General features: G+C 38.3%; 1 protein-coding gene across 4 annotated transcripts in view; it reads right to left on the bottom strand.

Annotated features, from left to right (window-relative positions):
* LTBP1 (latent transforming growth factor beta binding protein 1) overlaps window positions 1-1,015 on the bottom strand; it is a 136,674-nt gene extending 135,659 nt beyond the window's left edge. For 2 of the 4 annotated variants that reach the window (XM_062572045.1, XM_062572044.1), the window contains exon 1: window positions 480-1,015. In XM_062572045.1, coding sequence (XP_062428029.1) covers window positions 480-702 — 223 coding nt within the window. In that variant the 5' untranslated portion in view covers window positions 703-1,015. The remainder of the gene's footprint in view (window positions 1-479) is intronic. The other 2 variants (XM_062572047.1, XM_062572046.1) reach the window with 1 other exon arrangement.
* Window positions 1,016-15,898: the final 14,883 nt, after the last annotated feature.

Genomic DNA, 15,898 nt, shown 5'->3' on the forward strand with positions numbered 1-15,898 from the left:
AAGCAAAATTTGTAAACTGACACATATTTTTAAAAAGGATTGCAGTCCTAAGCATCTCCTGAACAATTTTTAGAAGACAGTTTCACTCTATTATCTGAATTTTGTGTGCACTAATTGAATAGACAAAAAGGGGATACACAGAACTTTTAGTGCAATCTGACATTTTCTCTGTTTATAAACACAAACTTTGAGGGGCAGATTTTACCAAAAGCTTCAGCTTAGCATACTGCAGCCCTGCAGTGGAAACTTAAGATGAAAAATACATTCCATGTCCCCCCCTGCCTATAGCACAAAAGAAACTTTTGGGAACATTTCAGAAGGATCCCAGAAAGCTTCTCTAACATACAACAGTTCCTTCTCAGCACAGCCCTGCAAACAAAGAGTAACAGATGCACAACTGGTATTAATAACTAAATATCTCCTCCTTCTGTCAGTCGAGAGAGGACAGCTAAGGACAAATACGGTTCCAGGATACTTACCCACTCGGAAGTTGGTGGCTGTCAGCGTGTCGGCAGCATGGCCGTTTTCACTAATGAGGGTGGTGGTATTTCCCTTCTCACAGTTGTTCTGACAGTTGCCCTTGGTACAAGTCACTTTACAGATGCTGGGTGTAAAGACCACCTTGATGCGGCCAGTGTGATTTCCCACTGTCAGCGGAGGCAAAGAAAAAAAGAAAAACAAACAGATCACTTTGGTATCCATTGATTTCCTTCAAAAGTTTTTTTTTAAAAAAAAAAAAAAAAAAGGAGGGGGGTAGAAAAAGGCGACAGGTCTACAGGAGGAGGGCAGTCTGCAGTGCTCTCTCTCATAGATCTCCAGTGGTGTCTCTGAAACAGGAGTAGGAAGCTTAGCAAACAGAACTCCGGGATACGCTCCAAAACCACATTTAAAGTCAAGTCACTGGAGTGGGATTAGTAATCACAATGCTGCACTTTATTCACAGTCAGACAAAGCGCAATACCAAGGGCATGACAGCTTAAATAGCCAACCCTGACAGGCAGATGCAATGCAAAGAGGCTGGCTGTGCACCTAGGGGTGAATAAACTCTTGTGTCCTCCTGCATACTTTTCCTGTTTCTGCACTTATTAAGTCACTATTTGTAGCTCGACCCCTGGAAATGTTTTAGGCATGCGGCATGTCTGAAAACATCTGTCTCAAATCTCCTGGCACCCCAGCCTGAAGTGGTCAAGTCTTGTGACGCAGCTGCCTGGACCCATTTTTTCACAGTTTTTTGGCACTACTTCTCCACAAGGATTTACATATTAGAGACTGAGCTTTGCTGTCAGTCTTTGCTTAAGTAATAAATAGCTAAGTCAGATAAATGGGTGAGTAAACGTCAATAGTTGAAAATACTTCTTCCAAGCTCTAGAAGACAAAAAAAGGGCTATGTTTCCATTGTGTTTACTTTCTCAAAACCTCAAAGACCCCTCAAAAGTAATGCAGCCTGAGCAAAGATTAATTTTGAATTAAACTCATTAGAAAAACTTTTTCCTGTTATAGGATTTGTTTTAGGAACAGGTATATCTGATTCCTCGCCTAACAGTTGAAGGAAAAGGATTAAAACTAGTAACTAGTTAAAATTGGGGGGGAAGGGGGAAGGGGTTTTTTGAAATTATTTAAAAAGAAAACATTTTGCTCTCTGCACACTTATTCATAAATTCATCAAACTCTTGCAAATATATTAGGGCATCTTTGTGAAAACTATGCATAAATGCTTGCATAACAAACCTAACAATCCCCAAATAAGACAAGCTGCACAGAAGAGAAGCACCTCCTTCTTCTTCCTGCCATAGAAATAAAAAGGTTGCCAGTGAGTTGTCCAAACTAGTTTATGAAATGCCCTCTGGGAAAACATTTTTCTGAAAAATCCCAGGAAAATGAAGAAAATCTTCCCACTTCAAAAAGAATATAAAGTCCTTTTAGCTCATAAACAAGTAAGTTAAAGCAATTGTGCCAACTGTTTTGTCTACAGTCAGAGGCACTGATCTGTTTGAACAGCAGCTGTATTACAGATGCTCCTACCTTACTCTCCCTAAACAACACTTAGAAGAAGCATAGCCCAGACAAACACAGAAATAAAATCTTTCAACTTGAGGCTAATATGGTGCTCTTAGCTAATTTAAAATACACCCTGGATGCCAAGCATTTCTCATGAAAATTATTAATACACCTTTCCCACTAAACAGAGATCTAATGGCTTGTGAATTGCTGAGGCTAGAAATGTCAAGTCTTTCTTTTGTTGAAGACAGCTTCACAAGCAGTATTGCAATTTTTGTATTTTATTTGGATGGTTTTATATATTAAAAAAAAACTTTTCCTAGAAAAGCCCAAAACATTTTCTATTTTATATATTCAGATGTTTTAGTAACATTTTTCCTTGAGGATATGATCTAACTAAAAAAACACAGTTAGTTGAATCACAAAAGTCAGTCCTGCCTAAACTGTAAAAACTACTGTATTGGGGGACCCAGACAAGTTTTCCAGCCTACCTAAAAACCAGGTTGGCTTTGTCAGGATAGAAGGATCTAAACCATAATTTAATTCTCCTCCGTAAGGCTTTGCACTATGTTGCTAAGTCCCAAGCTGTAGCACAATTTGGAATCATTATTAACAGCAAAATTATTTTTATCACATAGTCCAGATTTTAATAGAAAAATTCTGTAGCAAAATTTTCTTTGTTAGAAGGGATACCTTAGTATTAGACTGGAATTGTAAATTTGCCTCTCTCACCCCTTGTTGTTAGCATGCGAGCTTGAGAGTATCAATACTGAATTAGCAGCTGAACAGTACATTCAAAAACACTGCCCAATACCTAGACAGTATCCATAAAACAATATTTAAATGCAAATTTTCAGGGAAGTAAGAAGTCTGGTAAGCATGTGATGTAAGCCCTCAGCCCTACAGTTATTCAAATCACTATTCACCATTGCCTTTGCTAGAACACCAATACAATTCTCATGGATATTCCTGTTTTATTAGTTACATAAAGCCAGAAATAAGACAACTTCATATTCTTTTGACATGAGAATATTTTCTCCATCTTTCTGAGGTTCATCAAAAATGTAATTTTATAACTATTAGTTTCTTTTCCTTGTCTAGCAGGCCACCACTGTCAACTCTCCCAATTCCTCAGGAGACAGTTAGGGAGAATGAAGAGCTAAAGGCAGCCTTTGAGCTGAAAGTTCATCAGCTCATGAAAAGAAAAAGCAAGTGATTCAAGGCAGAGACACCACCTTCATCCTTCTTTGTAGTTGTCCCTAAGTAGACAGGACTGTCATAACATATCTTAAAGTTCAGGGACTTTAACAGCAAGCATAATACATGCACATTGAAATAGAAAAGAGACCAAAAATCCTTCTCCTTAAAAACTGCATTTTGCAGAAACTCTGCAAGGTTAGCTTCTCGGTTTCCTTGAATCCTCTTCCCTTTCTTCTGTGCCTTTTTACTCTTGCCCAGAGAGGGGATGAGAGGGAAAACTATATCCTTCAATACTTTTCAGTTGGTTTAAAAGCATTACTATTAAAAGTAATTATTTCAAAGACAGAGAAAGCCCACTACCACTACAGTCTTTACCTCTCCTGCGTTTCAGCTAGTTTATATTAAAGAACCACCACATATTTTTAAGGCAGCATACAGATTATTTTCATCTTTAAATTTTAGCAGCTTTGCTGATCATACCACTGTGATATGGACATAAAAATATCTGCAACTTAGATTATTTCAAATTTATTTCTGGAAAAAAAAATAGTGCTACAACACTGCAACATACCTGGAATCATTTTTTATATAGAGACAGAAATGTATCATAAACTCTTCAAAACCAATTTTAAACATGTGGAAATGAAACACCTCACCGTGCTCTTAAGTATAACACCAGATTGTGACAAAATAGGAATGTGAGACCAGATAAATAAATAGGCCTAATGAAATAAAACAAAAGTAGAAGATGCAAGCACCAAATCAATAGCAAAGCTACTGAAAAAAATGGCAGAAGTAGAGATAATTCAAGATTGTTGGTTTGCTAAAGATAGGAGAATCAGATTCCTTGATGCTAGCTAAATCTTCCATCCCTGATTTGGGCAGCAAATTTTCAGTGGGGAGCTCAGCCAACTGCACTGTCACCCTACAAGGTACTGCCTCATAGTCTAGGCTCACTTAAACCAAAGGACTCTTAGATATATCTGTTGAAGGAGATCAGTGGAAGAATGTACCCATAATTTCCAAAATCTGGAACACTCTCTTGGGACAGATTTACAAAGAAAGATGCTTGGAGAAACTGGTGAGATTTTAGCTGAAAACTGGCACTGCATGGATATGATTTTCTTTCCATCTTTGTAAGTCACTATGATATAATATTATGAACATGGCAAGCTCCTGCTGTGATAAATTTATGACTTAACAACAACCACTGCAGAAGAAATGGAAAACATAAGCAAAAAAAATTTCTTCATAGAATTCTTTCTGCTCCCATAATGACAAAGAGTGATTTTTTCCTGCTTTGGCAGAAAAGGCAAATCAGTTAAAGAGGGAGACAGGCGGCAGGGTTTAGACCCAGGTGGTCATAGTGCCTTGTTTGCTCATTCCTGGGCAGAGTTACCTAAGGTGAAGGACTCCTAATGAATCTCTTGGGTCCCTTTGTTTGTAATGTTATTTAACCTTACTCTCTTTCAAGAAGAATTTCTATAAACACTGTTTTTTTTCTTGGTTTTTATGTCTGCCCTCATAGCTCCAGGATTCTGCAAGGGTTTCACTATGACAGTATTCAATAGCCGCAGCAGATCTCAGAAGACTTGTGGCATGGCCCTGTTTGGAGGGAAGACAATGGGCAAGCAGCACTCGCAAAAGCAAAACTGAGATTCTGGTAAAAAAGATGACTACACTGTACTGCCTCGTAGGTCAAGTGAGGCAAAGAAGAGGAGAGAAAATATTTTAATGTGTTTATATTGTGTGTATAATGTTCTCATGTTTCACAGTGATTTAATCAAAAAATGCATTTATTCACAATAAAAATCACAAGCAGTTGTTTATACTGCAGACTTGGCTGATATAGTTTACACCTACCTCTCCCATAACCCTTGCAATAAAATTTTCTGTGATTCTACTTTTGGGATTCTTTAATAGCTTCACTTATGACACATATCCAGAGGCAAGTCTCCTGGAGGAAGAAACTGCACTAAGAAGTGATCTGTAGGTTTTCCATTAGTACCTCCAAGAATGACATGTACTTGGGGTTTTCAGGACACCCTATTTCCGCACAGAACTCAGTATGTTTTTATGTGCATCTTTGCAGAATCTTATGAGACCTGAAAGATTCTACCTGGAAAAAATACCTTATTCTATTCCAAAGGACAACAGATTGTACAAAGGGCTTATCTCAGGCAACTTCAAGTGATTTCATAGATGATAACCATGATGCATGAGGATAATGCAAGAACACAAATTATTTATCTTCTCCTCATATCAAAGCTGATAAACTTTTAAAAAGAAATAGATTCAAGAGTTTAAACTGCCAGATGACCAACTCCCTTTCCCTCTCCCTTTTTTTTCTCAATTAAATGCTGACATAATAAAAGTACAGAAAGAAGAGGAAATTACTTATTTCCTAAACCAGGTCTCTCCCAGTTATTTTACCAGTCCACCTGGTTTAGTTCTTACCATTAGATTTGCTTGTTCAGCCAAAAGGAAAGCTGACAGTGTATAAAAATCTACCAAGTAAGTAAAATAGTTAAGGTTTTAGAGCTATTGTCTAATGACCTTTTTAGATTTTTGACAACATATAAGGAAGTTCTGTCTTATCACCACTGAGTCATCAATTAAAAAAAAATCTGCAGTTCTCCAAGATTAGAACAAGTTGAAACAGAGCTATCATACATCCTGCATATGTCAGAGTCTGGAATATGAACTTACAGAAAGAGCTAAGTGTGGTGGGGGACGAATAAAGGAGAGTCACTACATTTATGCACAGACCAGAGGCAGAACTTTCCTAAATTTCCTATTACACATTGAGAGGGATACAATCTTTGCTAGAGCTAAAAAGGACTAGAACAGACTCTGAGAGATCACTTAATCTTTTCTCTCTTTTCTTCTTCCCCAGGCAGGATGAAACAGTACTGCACAGAAAGTATGTCTATTCTTAAAACCCTTCTATTATGCAGTTTCCACAGAGTCCCCAAGGAATGTATTCCAGTGCTTCAGTCTCTCTTCATATTAGAAAAATTTTCCTAGTACCTAACCCAAATTTCCCCTGTTGCAGTTCAAGTGCTTTACTGCCTTATCTGCAGCAAACTCTGAAAAACACTTTATCCCCCTGTGGATCGACCTCTAACATAGTTGGAGACTGCTGTTGTGCATCTCCTCAGTTTCGTCTTCTCTAGACAAAAACTATCTCAATATTTTCTCTCCTCCTAACAGGCCACATTTTGTAGACTTGCATTCTCTCCTGTTTTGTTTTTGATTCCTTTCACTTAGTTCTCATCTTTCTTGAAATAAGCAACCCAGCTGTACTTCATCCAAGATCCAGTGCCATCTCAGATGCTTAAGAAGTACTTCCCATGGTTCTGCAAGCATGCACACTCACCCACCCAAACATTTTGAACAAGAAAGGAGATAGGTATGTCATGCTGTCCTTTAATTACTACATCTAGACAGTTATAGCTATACATTATATGTAATCAATTCCACCATTCGTTCCACTTTTTGTTACCTATATAACTCTTTTTTTTTTCCTGCATGTGTATAATATTGCAGCTATTTCCTTGGCAAAAAAAAGCTTAATCTCTGATACTCTATCACTCTGCAAGTGCTCAGCTCTACTGCCTTTATGGAAGCCAATTCAAAGAGCAGGACATTATCCTGCTATCCTTTATGATAGTAACAGAAAAGAGGCCTTCACAATTTCTTTCTTGTTGCCATTCTTGTCATCATTGCTATTACACACACATCTATATATCTATTTCTCTCTCTAGCCATGTCACTATCTTCATGCCAACATTTCCTCCCTGTTTCTTGTTCATGTGCTCCTACTACAACCTTCTTCCTCCAGCCTGAACAGAGCTCTTAGACTTCTTGGTTCTATTGTACTCCTTTCCTTCTTTTTAAGCCCTGCTTGCTTCTTCAGTATCCTTGACAGGCAGGGAAAGAAATCATCCAGAAGACTGGGTTAGAAATTTCATGCTTCTGAAGATATATAAGAAAAAAGATAACTGAAAGAAAGGTCACTAGAAAAGCCTTTTTCCTTCCCAATTGCCACAGGGATACAATCTCTTCCCTGGCCCCTGTCACAGCAAAGGAAAGATCTTCTGTTGATTTCCTCATTAAAAATAATGCTAGCACACAGCAAAATCTTTGATCTATTCTAGGAGAGATGAATAGCCTACCCTTCAGTTCTCTTAATATCAGCTTAAGATAGAGATGCAAGTATACATTATAGCCGTTTAAAGTAATACTATAGCAAAAATTACTATATTTACTATATATACACTATATACATTTACTATTGCGAAAATTGCCTCATTCAGCTAGGATTTCTTCATTAACCTTGAACTTTGTGCAGTCTACAAGAAAGGTTTGTTCTGTTTTCTTTGACAAGGATAGCCATCACTTAAGTACCTCATTAAAGAAGCAGCTGTCCATGCAGGTCCAAGTGCAGAAGTAGTTTTGAAATAAATTTATAGTCATATTTACATGTCCCCCAAAGGCCTTCTGCTGATAAAACATTCTCTCTCAAACATAGCCTTTCTAGTCCAAGTCAGACGAATTCACAGCAATTACAATCAACTTTGTTCTGTGCGAGTGCATAACACACAAATCACACACAGACTGGAAACATCAGATCTGTGTCAGCAGGTTTTATGAATAACCTTTTTTCTTCTGGTCTATTTTACCACCACAATGATTCTCTATATGCCATCCTCAGACAGAGGACATCCTACCTGGGACTACAGTCATTTTCCATGCTTAAAACAATGTGAAAAAAAATCTAACCAATAGTTGGTAGTAAGCAGTATATCTTTCATTTCCTTTTACATAGGTTGGGATGCTCCAGAAAAAAAGACTGAACAAAATAAATCAATAGATTTCGCACTGTAGTTTGAGATGCTGACAGAATGGCCTCAATTCTGTTTGATTAAACTTCCTGGTGAGGATTTTTTTTTAAATCTGGTTTATGTTAATACACTTTAAAGTTATTACATGCAGTCTAGATCTACAAAAGGATATTACGCTAAGAAGTCTAGCATCTCAGAGCTAAAATTTTATAGCCTTAAATTACACCTCTAATCAGCACTAGGCCTTCTTGCACAAGAGATGAGAAAAGTTAATTGCAGGGAGCAAGCAATCACCGTATCAGCATGCAGCTGAACACAAACATGTCCAACCCAGTGAGCAGGAAAAGCTGAGAACACAGGACTGTGTTTAATTCAAATCCTTTCAGGGCTTAGACACTTTCCTTTGAGAAACTGGGGGACTCTTCACTACAGCTGGGGTTTCAAACCCTAACATGACTACGCTATAGTGTTTTATAGAGCTGAATCCAGCAGGAGAGTTTTAACTTGGCTTAGTTGACTAAAAGCCTGAGGAGAGGCAGACAGAGGAATGCTTCAGCTGCAGATCCTGGCACAAATTAAGCAAGAGATTAGCACCCAGATGGCCTGTCTTCTTCAGACTGAAACACTTGCCCAGAAACAGAACTACAAGTTCCTCAAGAGTCTTACAATTATAAGTTCACATCCGTGCTTACACTTAAGAGTCTGGAGACATTTCCAGCAGTCGGCAATGCAGCATGGCATTCAGGTATGCAAACCCTGTTTATATCCCACTCAAGATATCAACTGCCTTTGGGACCTAAAGGCTATCTGGACCCAAAAGGCTTTCATGGGGGCTGGGGGGGGGGGGGGTGGGGGGGGGAGGGAGGCAAGGGAACAAAAGCCATAAACCCAAATCTAGTAACAGAGAATCCTCTTTAGATCCAGGACAGAAATGCAGTCTATCCAGTGCTCATCTCAGCTGTTAGGCAGCAGCAATGACTTCACAGCCCATCGCATATTTCCACTGATGGCTGGCACTACCACAGGAACCACATGCTCAGGTAATAAATTCAGCATCTTTCCACAAAACCTGACAGTGATACAGGAGTTTAGTTAGGTGGGCAGTAGTTGTATAACTGACACTTCAGTATTTTCTACTAGACGTAACAACTACAGTTCGCTTTATCAAAAACTCTAAGAAGCGCTGAATTAGGCCTTTATACACTGAGAGCAGGATTCATTCCCACCTGATTTCAGCCAACTGAAATTACATGCTTTGCCTAAGGTTATTATCTAGGCTCCTTCCATTATCAAGACAGCAGATTTCACCCTACCCTAAGATAGTATACCAAGTCTTAAGTTGGAAAAGTGTATTTTCTTTATAAAAGAAATTCTTGAAATAGATGTATAATTTCCCCCTCCCCCCCCCCCCCCCGGTACATGACTCCCTTAAACAAGAAACCAAATCTTAAGTGCTACACTCTAAAATGGTTATCATTTCCAGGAATAATACAGAATAAAAGTTAAAAAAATAGCTTACAGAATATATTCATCTAATATTACATTTCCCAAAAGGAAGCAACTGAAAAGCACTAAGGAAGTCAACAAACTGTAAACAGTGACATAAGGCACAGAACGTCATGGAACTAAGTTATAAATATGCATAGCCCTCTCCACATGCTGAATCACCGTTGAAAATCACCTCTCTCAGCAGTGCATGAAGCCAAGACCTTTTTCTAAAGAAAAAAGTCCACAGAAACAAGGATGTCACTGGTTCTGAAATCTCCATTTCACACGGTACGAAAGGACCTTCTATGATTCTCCTTGCAGTATTTTTGCTTTTTTTGGTCAGCTTTTGTTCTTCACTTCTGGAGCGGGTGACGGCTCTAACATCTCAGGAGAGCAGTCGCAGGGCTCCTGTGAGTAAAATCAAACTTAGCTACTTGCAACAGGGAGAACGGATCCTTGGTATCCAAGACCTGGATCACAACAATCCTGACGTTAGTCTTGCTAAGGGGCTTTTAGTTGTGCAGGCTCAATCTGTCCATGAATCTAGCTGAATTACTATTTTTCAAATATGTCATAGAGGTTTTCCCCATGCAGAATTTTCTGGAAAGTCTCTTCTCTTTTCTTCAAAAATCTTTAGTTTTGAAGCCAATTCTCTTTCATCACAGCAGTTGAGATGCATTTGTCTCATTCTGGGCTTTCCCCTAGAAAGCTGGGCTGTTTTTAACTCCATTTGCCAGATTACCAATCTATTTTTCCAACATTTTTCCCCACACTGCTGTTCATCAGTCTTGGCCTCCATCTTTTAAAATGTGAATAGTTGATCATCCATTTCTAAGTGACCATTTAAATTAATTCCTATAAAGTACCAGCAGCCCAAGTCTGTCACACAGACATTCAATTATTAGTAAGCTCAGAGTCATAAGGTCTTTCTGGAGTCCAAACAAACACAGTCAGGGGAAGAGAGAGGAGAAGAGATTTACTGGCTGGTTCTCAATCATGAACTCTGTATGGACACATATAACTGTGAAGAAAGCTTGGAAACAGTATTGTTAAAATTCCTGCAGCTCTAGCATACTGAGAGAAGTAATTTGCATTTATACATAACTGTTCTGTCTCTGAGGATTTCAAATAGCTCCAGTCTTTTATAATTGCTAAACAAACTATATAAATTTGTTAAAGTTAATTTTTTTTCAGAATTTGCCACCCTACTTTTTAAAGCAAAAGCAAAGCAAATGTGTTGTTTAATTCTACAGATCTAACTGCATTAATGTTAACCCAGTTAAACCCTTAATTTATACTTGAAGTTCAGCCTCTTGTTTCCAAGTCCCATTGGATTCAAACACAGTCCCTAAGTGACTTTTATGAATTGTCACGGCTTTCAAAAGCAGTGTGGGAAATGCATTTAAATGATGGGGGGGAAAAGAATTCTTCGCTAAAATTGTTCAGGTTTTGTCATCAAAACCACACTGTTGCTTGATCCTGATGCTGGCTGCACCAAAAACTAAACGTTTTAGAATGTGCTGTAAAAGCTTCCCTGCCTCCTCTCCTCAAAATATGCTTTGTATTTTGATGGCGAAAAAAAAGAAAATTCAATATTTAACAGTAAACCATTCCTTTTTTGTAGTTGATCTGTACAATCTCAGAAGCAAGACATGAATCGCAGTTCCCATGAGTAACTGAAGTGAATTTGATTAGCCAGTCTCTTCACATAGACTGTATTGTGATTTTTCAGTTACTGGACTACTCCTCTTCTGCCTGTTAGTCCTCTAACTGTTCATTCTCTTTTTACCCACCTCATGCTGTTGGCTATGCCTTGTTTAATCAGAGCACAGTCATAACAACTTTATTCCTTTACATCTAAATTTCCTAAAAGTGCTATTTAGAAAAAACACCAGAGTTCAACTCCAACACACACACACACACGCATGCTTTGGCAGAAGTTTCACCAAAGAAACACTGCAGAACACTCTGATTAGGACAAGCCTGCGACAGAATTATTTTGTTGCTTATGCAAAGTTGTTCCACAATGAAATACCAAGAAGGGTGGAAAGAATATCTGGGCTGCCTTTGACCTGGTGAGATTTTTCCCTGAAGTCAGCGCATGCTGAATGATTAATATAGAGCTGTGGTAGAACGTCAACTCACATAGATACATTTACATGGCATATGTGTCATATCTTTGAATGCATTTTTTCACCAGTAGAACATTTATGTATTTTACAGCTGTTTTCCCATACTTATTGATGGGGAAATAGTGTTATTATGATGTAAGTGTCACATAGTGAAGTCAGAATGGTGCAGTTTCACAAAAAATAGTGTAAATTGGACTTTTAAAGCAACATCTGTTTCTACTAGAATCAATCTATGAAATCAATGAAACGGTATGTGTAAATCTTACACTAAATCAATCTATGAAATCAATGAAACAGTATGTGTAAATTTTGTACTATCTTAAACAAGAGCTTCTCTAAGTTATCAGCGTACTATGTTTCCAACAGTAAGAAACCCACTGTTATGTCAAAATTGTAACAAAGTATTCTATACACAAGAGTTCTGTGTTTTGGTACATTTTCTTCCACATAAATCATATTTCATCTATATAAAAATATATAAAGTGATGATGTAAAATATGAGGCAATTTACTGTGTCAATAATTTGGAACTGTTGTTACATGATTTGCATATGATTGTTTCTGCTTCATCTTCACATAAAGAACTAAATCCTGCCTTCAAAATCATGATTAGATTCTAAAACACTAACACCCATACATGCATACTTGTCCAATTTCAAGCCACAACACACATACAATTAAGTCAATGTAGCATACTGTATTCCTGTATTTATTAACCATTATGTGACTTGTACTACTAAATGACAGAGACATTTTTGGTTTCTGCCTAAAATTTCTGTTTTTTTTTTTGTTTTTTTTTTTTGTGTGTGTGTGTGTGTGTGTGTGTGTGTGTGTGTGTGTGTGTGTGTGAGATAGAGACAAGACTGACTCCTTACTGTATTTTACAAAGGAATCTCCATCTTCCTTAAAAAAGGGAAAAAAAGCTATGCTATCCATGCTATTTAACTGCAAAAACTTAAACATACTTCAATTGCAAAATTTGCATACATTTCTTACTCTTTCTGAATGCACTTTCTTTCTGAGATTAGGCTCATTTACCATCTTTTTTATATACACACACACACACATATATTATGCTTGAGATAGCTTTGTTGTATAAACATGTTTTATTCACACAATGCAGTTGCAGCTGTGGTTAAGGTGGTCTTTGCATTTCCTCTTGAGTTTTGCATTTGGTGTGATTTCTGATTGCCTCAGGTGCTAATTAATGTATTTTTCACTACATGCTTTTAAGATAAGTAAGTGGCAATATCAAATTTTACAGCTGGGGATTTGGTGGCCCATTCAGGGTATGCGAAGTGTTCTATACAATCAGGCAACACAAACTCCAACAACACTGGGTAAGTGATTTAGAAGAACCACTTTTTTTCAGTTGGAAGGGTAAAACAATGACTCTAAAAACTAAACCTTAACTGTCACAAGCTGCAAAATGAAACCTATATTTAAATATCTTTTCTGAAGAATGAATATCTACTTTAGGAATGTAAAAGAATGCATTACTATGTTTTTTTCAATCTTGCTAAAAATCTATACTTTCAGGTCTTAGATGATGTCAACAACTGTCCACAGGCAAAGTAAAAAAGGGGTTATGTCTCTCCCAAGTGCATCACTGAAATACGCTGTTTGGAAGCAATCTTTTCAGGTCTCCAGGCCCCCTGGATCAGGACTATCGTCATACTAGATAAGGCCAGTGCGGCTCTGTCTATCAGAGCTCTGAAATCCTCCAAGGATGCTTCAGGGGGTAACCTGCTCCAGCACTGCATCACGCTCCTACTGAAACCTTTTCCCTCCTGATGTCCAGTCTGAACTTCCCAAGCTGCAACTTGTGGCCACTTCCCTGAGCAATATCATCTGCTGCAACTAAGATTATAACATTGTCATCTTGGCAACAAGCCTTCAGGTAGGGGTATGCTGCCATCAGATCACCGCTTTGCCTTCTCTTGACCAGAGCAAACAAACCCAGCTTCCTCAACCTCTCATCACATTTACGCCTTTGGCTCCAAACCAGCAGTCCTCCACTAGATCCCCTGCTCTTGTTTGTCTACTTCCCTCTTGAACTAAGAGGCCCAAAATGCAACACAGTATTCCAGGTGCAGCCTTCCCAGTTCAATGCAGAGGAGGAGAGTTACTCCTCTTGATCTGCAGTGTTCTTCATAACATAGCCTGGGAGAGGCAGTTTGCCTTGTCCATAGCAGGAATACATTGCTGGCTCAAGATCACCTTCATATCTTTTTCAGCAAGTTACTTCCCAGCCTGTATCAATACATGGAATTTTCCTTTCCCAGGTATAGAACTTGACCTTTTTCCTTGCAGAACTTCACAAGGTTTCTGTTGACCTAGCCCTTACGCTTCTCAAGGTCCCTCCTGAACTGAAGCTTTATTATTTTGCACATCATCTCCCTGCCTCACCTCAACTTAGTATCCACCATAAACTTGCTACTAGTGTGTTCTGCCTCATCTTCTGAGTCTCTGATGAAGACATTGAATGATATCAAACCCAGAAAACAGCTGCTGGGTACCTCACATCCTACTGGTAGTCAACCGGATGTGAAACAATCAAGTACTGCTTCTGAGTCTAGCCATTTTTCAATTTTTTCAATCCAGAAGTCCATACCTCCTCAGCTTGCGAATAGGAATACCATGAAAGATGGGCCACGCACTCCTAAAGTGAGAAGGACGCAATCCAAGACTGAAGACCACTAATATCTTATGTAGAGGAAAATTACAGCTGACTAGAAGAAAAAGAATGGTATCTGCTTTGCAAAAAGAACTACTGATTGATGACAAAGCAATTATATGCCTTTGAACCTTCTGAGAAAGGGATGTAATGTTTTGCAAGCAGTACACTTTACTTGCTCTGTATTCGCACTGAGAAAACTAACCTAAAGGCCTCAGGCTGCCCACTGTTCTTCCTGTTAGGGCCGAGATTCTAACGAACAGTCAATGCGTTTACAGTCACGGAAAAGAAAGCAGGAGTTACATTTAAATGTAAGTGGACAGATCATAAGGATGTGCAACACCGAATGCAAAGATACTCACACAAGGATACTATACTCGCAGATTTAGGTCAGCTTCTTCCTAAATCCTCAGCACAGCATATTTCTCTGTGCTATAGCAAAGGAAGTCTGTGAGGAGATTGTTAAGTACCTTAGCTCCCCATGTTAATTGGTCCATTATTTAACTGCAGGAACTTTTCTCCAAATCAAGCCAGCAGACACTCTGTAATACCCAGCCCATAATTCATCAAGCTCTTCATCTTTCAAGCCAAAATTTGTCCTTGAGCTCCCCACACAATGGGGCATGAGCCAAGGCCACAAGCTGGGCACCTACACAATCACTTTTTTATAAAAACGAAGTAGAAACTCTCATGTAACCTCCATACTGTGAAGAAGTTCGTAAACACATAATAAATTAAATACAGAGAAAAACAGTCATCAACGAGACCACAGTCCTGGACTCCAGTTTCCAAGAAGTGTATCCATCATACTGAAGTAAAGGGAGCTGTCATCTTACGCTTACTCTAGCAAGAGTTCACAAAGCATCTTTTATCTTAAAGAAAAACTATCATCTAGAAACAGTGTAATGAGATTCCAAGAGTGAATCAGATTCAATTTTTTTCTTCATGCAGGATGCCTCTCAGAAGGATGCAGAACACTAGATCATTTGCTAATCTGAGAATTATCTGTTTTTTAATTATTTTGACTTTCATCTGTGTTAATGTGTTACTGGAATTCAGATAAACATAGGAAATTTTAAAGATATTAAAGAGAGGGAACTCGGGGGAATGCAGGTAGAAAAAAGTATGTTTTTTGCAGTTATACTCACATTGAAAAGGTGATACAAGTTGATCCTGGCCCAGTCTCAGTGGTAATGAGCCCTCAGTAGATTGTTCTCCCGAAATCACTTTTTTTACTGGATAATATTTGGGTTTGATCACATATTCCTGTGTTTGGCCATGATGAAGATTCATCATCAGTGTTTGAGACGAAAGGGGTAGCATCCTGTTTTATGAAAAAACAGAAGACAAAGAATGATGTAAGAATTAAAAAGTTAGACTGGAAAACACTTGGTAAAAAACCAGACATTCATCTGTACTCCTAGATCTGAGAATAGGTTGTAAAACTTACTAGATTCAAACTAAGCCCCAGATTTTTTCATGTTTGGCATTCTCATTGCTGTGTCAGCTCAAGAGGCATCTGAGAAAGACTATGGGGATCTTATCACTTTCTTTCCA

This window comes from Rhea pennata, chromosome 3, assembly GCF_028389875.1.
Source record: "Rhea pennata isolate bPtePen1 chromosome 3, bPtePen1.pri, whole genome shotgun sequence".
In the NCBI taxonomy this organism is placed as follows: domain Eukaryota; kingdom Metazoa; phylum Chordata; class Aves; order Rheiformes; family Rheidae; genus Rhea; species Rhea pennata.